This window comes from Solea solea, chromosome 14 (assembly GCF_958295425.1).
Source record: "Solea solea chromosome 14, fSolSol10.1, whole genome shotgun sequence".
Lineage (NCBI taxonomy): Eukaryota > Metazoa > Chordata > Actinopteri > Pleuronectiformes > Soleidae > Solea > Solea solea.
In genome coordinates this window covers 25807202-25815411 of record NC_081147.1, presented here as the reverse complement: position 1 = coordinate 25815411, position 8210 = coordinate 25807202, and the positions used below count along the sequence as shown (strand labels likewise).

Below are 8210 nucleotides of genomic sequence, written 5' to 3'. Positions count from 1 at the left end.
TTTCAGCCCTGGCATGAAAACATCATAAAATCAAGACAAAAACATCACCCCCATCTATCACAACATGGTGATGTAAACATACAGTAAAACAAAAAGGAGCAGGGCAAGCTTTCAACAGGGGGCGCCATAGAGCAATTGCAGATCAGTTCATATCTGTCATCATCTGAATGAATGAGTAAGAGAGGCAAACACAACCTGCAGAAATGATGAAGGTGTAAGAATAACATGATGTTCCACACGTCGCACAGTATAGTGAGTGAGAACACTGTACTGTTATTTTCCACGTTAATAACCCTAATGTCACGTGACATTAAAATAAATACATGCAGCATTTTGAATGCTGTTACATTAACAGAACACTCTCTGACCTGCAGTGATATTTATAACGTTCCTAACTATCAGACACAAAGTAACAACTCCTGTATTTGTCACAAACCTGGTGTTATTGTTGAGACTTTTATTTTATATCCACATGTTTTACACTCATCAGCCACTTCATTAACACCTGCTCCACTGCTTTGTAAATGCAAACACATGATCAGACAATCAGTGAGTGAGTGAGTGAGTGTGGCATGGTGGTTGTTGTTGTTGTTGTTGCCAGACCAGGCTGGTCAGAGTATTTCAGAAACTGCTGATCTACTGGGATTTTCATACACAGTCATCTCTGGGGTTTCTAAAAAGAAATGAAATCAGCAGAAGTTTTGCCTCGTTGATGCCAGAGGTCAGAGGAGAACGAGCAGACGGATTAGAAATGACAGAACTTCAACAGCGACTCAAGGAACGACTCGTTACGGCCGCGGCATCTGCAGAAGAGCATCTCACAACATGGCTGAAGCAGCCTCTGTACCTAATAAAGTGGCCAATGAGTGTATGTGGGGCTTTCAATCTGATCCAAAGGTGATGTGGTTTAAAACATATTTATTAGTTTTTTTCCTAAGCATCATATCTTCATTTATTTCTAAAGAACTCTTCACATCTTTCTTTTGTGCGACACATAAAGAGCTCATTGACACGTACAGTATAACCCACTGATCCCCGGATGTCTCGCACCATTTGTTTTCCTTATGAACCGCCTCTTATGTGACTATAAATGTCATGTTTCATGTTTCCTGTCAGATCCCAGCACAGCGCCCCCTCCATCAGCTGCAGGAATAATCCCGGCCCGTCCGTCCACTCTGATTTCTTGAGGTAGAATCATGGAGAAGGTTCTGTTGCAGCTGCGGTCCTGAACAGTCCACTCACCCCGGGCCTCTGATCCTGTGATGAAGTGGGCAGCTCAGGAATGTGGAAGCGGCCCTCTTGAAGCAACGATAACACGAGTGACTGGTGTTCTAATTAAAACTTGCAGGGGGGAGGCGGCACCAACTCACTGACTCAGAAGATTCCCGTTTATTTTGAAGGGTTCTAATAAGAATGCACTATCTCCGGAGACAGAGTGATAAAAGCACGGTCCAGTGACCTCTGATGTTTCACAAACTCTTCTCTCTCGCTCTGTTCTGTCTGTTCAGCAAGTTAGTTTGAAATAGTATTGACTGCTCTCCGGCTTTTTCACTCTGTTCAGCTGGAGCAAAATATGAATTTTATGATGAAGCATTAATAATGGATGTTATCGCCAATTATTTTTTTCTGCAAGCCAGGGCAGATTGTGTGAGCAGATCTCTGTGTTGCTGCAGTGTAACTGAAATATTCATGACCACGTTATTCCTTAATTTTGTTGTGACTAAGAGGGATTAATACTCGTCCATTAACCGGAGCTAATTCTGCAGCCGCCTTGAGGTTGAACGGACGAGGAAGTGAGATTAGCAGTGGGATGATGCATAACATCAGCGGGGGGGGGATTGAACTGACTAAGCGATTGTATTTGTGTGTGTGTGTGTTTTTATCTGACAGTGGATCATCATGAAAAGTTGTGCCCGGCAGAGAGGGACACTTTATTTTTAATGATCAAATCATATTTCCTGCATGGGCTCATTAGCAATAATAAGTGACTTACATCTAAATGTTTGCTGTTTGTGTTTATAATGCGATGCAGATGCAGTCAGATGAGCGTCATGTGGAGGATCGCGGTGTGATGATGTGGGATTTATTCCACCTACCGACGCTTCTTGCTATATTATAATCATTATAATCACACTGTTCCTGCTGCCACACACTTACACAAACAGAAGTAGATTAAAAAGACTTGAGGTGAGAAAGCTGTCCAAATTAATATTTCCCAGAATAAATGAATGATTCATTACACTGTGGAATCGTGAAGGACAGGAATCTGCCATTATTTCTTTTTACATGTACTCATGCTGCCAGACGTAATAATTGAAATGCATCATTCAGGCATGTTTTTAATCTTTCACATCAGATATGGTGTCTGTAGACTGACAGAGAACAGATTTCTGTGCTCTGTGGCTGTCTGCCGATCCTTTTGTCCTCTGCTTGCTTCTATTGGGAGGCAAGTTGCAGCAGTGGCCTTGGGAAAGTGAATGCATCGGGAAGGATTACACAAAGCACACACTCAGGGAAGCTTTCTGTGCTATTCCCCACACTGCACGCTTGGGGCATCTGCCATGGCTACATCACTACAAATAAAGTTTATCATCATTATTTATCATACGGACGCCTTGCTCAATGATACGTTACAGGTGGATATTCCCCTCCAACTCCATTTAAGCTGATAATCCAGGCCTTGGCACCACCAACGGGCCTGTAGTAATCAGTAACATCATCTTCATATAGCAAACACCGTCCTCCATCTCTGTGTTTTCAGAGCAACATATTGATCACTGAAACAATGCATAATGGGATTGCAGGAATTGCTGAAAAATCCATTTTGCCATAACATTTGCTGTAATGAAGATAAATGCTGAATCACTTAGGCTCGTGTGCAATGGTTATAGGTGCATATATATATATATATATGTATATACTATATTCTTTATGATTACTTGCCTATTTCTTTTTTGAGCATTAAACCCAAAGCGTGCCATGTGTTTTCAATCACCGCCCATTTGAGCTGTGTTTCTGTTTATGCAAATGAGAAAACATGCAGGAAATTTAATCAGAGCGCAAATTAAATTCCATGTGAAAGATTGCTGAAGGGCGGGGGCACGATCGCATAATATTGAGCAGCCAAATTATGTTTAATATTTGTTTTCGCAGCAGTCTTCCACTCGGACACACCACAGCTTTATAGGCTTAAGGTTTGCCTTGGTTTAGGAGCTTCAAGTTAAGATTGCTGCTTAAGGTCTGATTATTCTTTGTTCTCCCCAGAGATGCAGATTGGAAACGGCAGTTAATGGGAAACATTTCCATATCAGCAGTGAAGCACTACAGCTTGTGTTTATTCATTTTTATTATTGTTGCATCCCCTGAACCAAATATCTAAGCGCTCAGTTTTCTTTTGTTCCCCCAGCTGAACACCAAGAAAATGGGCTCCTCATAATTGCATATAAACTCAGAGGATGCTATTGTGCTGCGGCATGTGCTGCTGTTGATAAGCAGTGATTAAACTGAATGTTACTCCAGGAGCATGACAGAACTGAAACTAATAAAGCATGTCAGTCAATAAAGGGAGGAGGGTCTGTTCATCAAGCTCGGAGATGTAGAGCAAAGCAAATGTCATTCAGCCTGTGAAAACCGCAGTTCTCCTGTGACCTGGAGTCTCAAGACAAGACGGCTTTTGGAAGTCATTAGTGCAGCAGGACTGCTCATGTAGAGGTTTAAACCCAGGTTACACTGTACAGTTGTGACGTCTAATGTGATTCATCCAGTCATGGCATTTTAAATGGTGACCCCACTTTGTACTGCAAGAGGTTCTAAACATGGCCAATGTTGTGATTGTGCTATCGTTTAAAATTGTCAAAAATAGGATGATCACTGTCTGCCTCGATCAAGAGCGAATGAAATGTGAGAGCAGCAGCAAAAGGAGGCAAAAAACAGAATGCCAGTAAATCAGAATTTGACTGTGGAGACCTTAGTCTCAACAGGATTCATTAAAGACCTGAACCCCCAAGCAAATACATGGTGGTATTCAAATAAAAAGTGCAACTTGTGGCTTCTAGGTCCTGCAGATGTCACTTTTGTTGTGTGCCAGGGAAAGAAAGTGAACTTAATTTTGAGTCACTATTCCACATGCAAGAGCAAAAAAAAAAAAAAGCAATAATCATACCACAGATGTTAAAACTAGGATTGGGACAATTTATTTAAATACATTTGTTAATATAAATCAGGTACAATCACATCTCCATACATGCAGTCTTCCTCCAAGGCAAGATTATACTGGCTTCCACTTTCTCCCTTGTAGCCACTTGTCACAATCCTGAGCCAGCCTTTCTCACCCTAGAGGGAGGGGCAATAAAAAAGAAAAACAAGGTCAGTGGGATCAAGCAAATGCACGTCATTGCAATTCTTAAATTGCCAAGTTTAAAAAGCTACTGAACCATGCAACAGTCAAGCTGTTGGGTCGCCGTCGTGACTCACCCATGGCTCTCCCCAGGAGTTCCGCACAATCCAGTATTCAGTGCCGTTCTCTACTCCCCAGCCAGCCACTGTGACAATGTGGTTGATGTCAGGAGACTCGACAAACTCCGAGTACAGTCCCCCAGTGTATTCATCAAGTTTCTCTGTGGCCATGATTCCACAGCTGGAGGGATGAAAGATTCAGTTCAAATTATGTAAACACTAAAGTCTTCGCACTCAATACTGTGGGAATATAGAACATTTCATCAACCTGATCGGTCCACTCATGTAGATTTCTGCTTTCATATAATCCCGTCCACTGATGGCCCCGTAGTCACCCACCATCCACAGAGTGTAGTTTCGCACGATGTTGCACTTCCCGAACGTTGTGCAAGTCCCACATGCGTTGAATGGTTTGCATTCTGGGAGAACCACCAACAATTTAAAGTAGTCTTCTGCATGGATGCATCAGTGAACATGAATGATTCATGCACTCACTCTGGTCGATGGCCTGGTAGTTATTGCAGGTCTCATCTGGGATGCCATGTTTGTGCGCATATTCCCACACCCCGCCGTGGTCCCCGCCGTGACAGGAGCCAGACCCGGCACAGTCAAGCACATGTTGGACAGACAGATACGCAGACGGCCACACTCCTCTACGCTTGATGTTAATGCGATCTATAGTGCGGCGTTAACACATTTAAACTTTCAGTATGCAAGCATTAAAGATTTAAATGTATAGTGATGCATTAGCGTGGTCATTTTTTACTCAAAACAATCCCTTCAACTTGAAAGTTGAAGCCTAAACCCTTAAATCCATTGAAGGTGAAAATACAGCCTAGAAGCACAGTATTGACTGTATTCCAGAAGAGGAAGCCAAACATGCTTTGGCCGGTCCCTTTGTTTACATAATCTGATGCCAATGACTGAACTGCGAGTCTGTTCTAATGACATTTGCATTAATTAAATTATATTCAGCTCCAAATGAGCAATACAACAAAGTAGAAACCCAAATAAACGACCACTTTAAACAATACAGTGAAGTTAATGTGCAAGAAATTTACCAGCCATTGCACTAGTGGTGCCGTGAGCCCAGCAGGAGCCACAGTACTGAGGGATGTGCTGGTTACGAGTCGTACTAGCGTAGTTTATGCCATTTACATTCCTCCAATCCCAGGACTTGGGCAGCTGAGCAAGGTTCAGGAGTTCATGAGGGCGAACTACAGTTCTGGAAGAGACAGTGGTTGTGTCAGATACAGCAGTTGAAGTTTGACAGGTTGCTAGTGACAGCCTGTCAAATTTCTATGTGCACACCTCAGGAGGGTTACTATGGTGAGCAGAGAGATAAAAACCACAGCAATGTAAGAGTGCATTGCTTTAACAAGCCTCACCACAAATAAGGTGTCTGAGGAATTTGGTCAAATATGCATTTTTCAGCCAAGTCTAGAACTAATCCCCACTGACTACCAAGAGAAAAGGACAAGACAGAAAAAACACTGGTGTCAGTGACAAAGTCGCCAAGGAAACTCAACAAAAATCAACAACTCAGATGTGTGCAGATCTGACATCTAGCAAACCCACATTCTGACCTAATTATAACAATTACAGAAGTAGAAAGTGCTACATGACAACTTACTTCACTCCAAAGCCGGGTTTCCTTGGCACCGGCTGGTAACAACTCGGCCTCGCACGGAAAACGTGTCCTCCAGAAACAACGAGCGTCAATAGCATGAAAACACAGATGGACAGCTGAGCCATGTTCAAGCGCACACAGCAACAAACAACATGACACACTCCACTCTGCTCTGATCTGATATTTATAGTCCACAAGAGACTCTTGACAGTGCACACACACACACACACACACATCATCATCAAGCCAATCAAGCTTTATTGATCACACCTGGGAACCACCTCCAGGTGCATTATGGACAATCACCATCAGCCTTTAAATAGAACACACTCTACATTGTGTTTTTGATGGCTTTGACTCAAACTCATTGAGATCAACTTCAAAGCAACATTTAAACAGAGGAGCAGCAAACTGTACACACAATTCAAATCATGGGTTTAACAGTAGTGGGTTCCAACTCAAATGAATGCTAATGAATGCTATAAACAAACACTGGATTGACAATGAGCCACAGCAAAGCAGAGGTGTAAGGCATTCGCAAGGACACACTGAGGGAACAGTTACAAAAAAACAGTGGGAAGAAGAGAGGGAAGGGCACAGCTGCACAGAATACAAAGGAAAGTAGAAGAAATGAGGCGTAGATTTGGAAACACTGGACTAAACAGCACACCACAAATAAGGAAACATGAAGCAGGAAGATTTTGTGCACAAGAAGAAACAGTCGAGCAAAATATGAGAGTAAGTGAAGACAAATGATTCATAATTTCAGGAAAATAAAAGTGCAGTTTGACATAAAATATTATTGTACAACAGAATTTAGAAATGTCTAAAAGGTGTGAAAATAACAAAATAAACAGCGTTTTACACAAAGAGGAAAGAGCAAACTTTTATGTTCCCTCGCAACAACTTTGCCAGTGTTGCCAGTTGGTGGCAGTAATGCACACATACATTGTTTGCCAACAATAAACAACAATTCAAGAAGATTTTAGTTTTGCAAACTCGCAAACTTTTAGTAGTTAATGTCTTGTTTTTAAAGTTTTTAAAGTGATAATGAAAAAAACCCCTTAGATGTATTTAATTTATCACTTTTAAGAAAATAAAGTCAACTTTAGTTATCTGACTCCAGTGTCAGACATCTCATTGTGAGCATATGAATATTTTGAAGGAGCTTTAATTAAGGAATGTTACCAGTAACTGCCAGAAGCTTTAAAATCAAAGATATGATCCTTGGTCTTTTTGTTTATGCTTTTACAGCCTCTTAGACTTTCTCAGGCATCACTGTGAGGCTGCAAACATCAGAGCGTGGTAGTCATTTGGCTGCCTGCCTGCCTGCCTCCCTCTCCAGTCTGCAGGAATAGAAAGTCATATTTAATGCGCTGATTAAAATCTAATCCCTCTTTGTGAGTCGGAGATGAAAGTAATTTTCATGTAATGGAGACTATTAATATTTAGATATAGAAAGGAAACTAGAGCCCACGTTTGCAATCAGCTGGAGGATGGTAGGGGAAAATGTGTGCTCGAAACAAAGCGTTGAAATGCTTTCAGTTTAAATCTCCTTCAGTTAACATTTTCCTTTATTCTCACATACATTTATGTTTGTGTAATTCATACTTGTGCTTTTCAAACCCTGTCAGTTAACGCAGTGTGGCCAAAAGTGCAGGGGAAATACATCATTTAAACCTGTTTAACACAATACAGGTTGATAAAGGAATGGTTTCCCCCAGCTTGTGGGGGGAACCAGAGATTGAGTGGCGTGCATGGAGCTCTGACCTCAACCCCAATTTGACACCTCAGGGATGAACTGGAGCACCGTGTGTGAGCCAGACCTTATCAGAGAACATCACCAGTGTTGGATCTCACTAATGCTCTTGTGGCTGAATGGAAGCAAATCCCTGCAGCGAGGATCAAAACTCCCATAGAAAGCCTAAAACCAGAAGTGTAGGTGCTGTTAGCAGCAGATTATGACCCACGGTTTTTGAATGAGGTTTTCAACACCCACGTCTTAGCGCCGTGTTTTGGGCTCTCTGAACACTGTAGGCTGTGTGGAGTGACCATGTGTCGTTAGATGTATCATTGTTGCATGAGGTTAGAAAGCCTGAAGCGTCCATACAAATCATTTTCACCT

At 41.9% G+C, this 8210-nt stretch overlaps 1 protein-coding gene across 1 annotated transcript; it reads right to left on the bottom strand.

Moving 5' to 3' along the window:
- Window positions 1-4170: 4170 nt before the first annotated feature.
- LOC131472735 (cathepsin Z-like) lies at window positions 4171-7821 on the bottom strand. The gene is made up of 6 exons (XM_058650162.1): window positions 6089-7821; window positions 5517-5680; window positions 4951-5130; window positions 4724-4874; window positions 4474-4636; window positions 4171-4332 (listed from the first exon to the last, which is right to left on the bottom strand). The coding sequence occupies exons 1-6, from the start codon at window positions 6325-6327 to the stop codon at window positions 4210-4212; spliced, it is 1020 nt and encodes a 339-aa protein (XP_058506145.1). The 5' UTR covers window positions 6328-7821; the 3' UTR covers window positions 4171-4209.
- Between the last annotated feature and the right edge of the window lie 389 nt (window positions 7822-8210).

Excerpts from the sequence above, each read along its gene's own strand:
- LOC131472735 (XM_058650162.1), bottom strand. The coding sequence starts at position 6,327 with ATGATGATGTGTGTGTGTGTGTGTGTGTGCACTGTCAAGAGTCTCTTG. Across the intron at positions 5,681-6,088 it reads AAACCCGGCTTTGGAGTGAA|AACTGTAGTTCGCCCTCATG; the intron begins GTAAGTTGTCAT and ends TGTCTCTTCCAG. Across the intron at positions 4,875-4,950 it reads CTACCAGGCCATCGACCAGA|AATGCAAACCATTCAACGCA; the intron begins GTGAGTGCATGA and ends TGGTTCTCCCAG.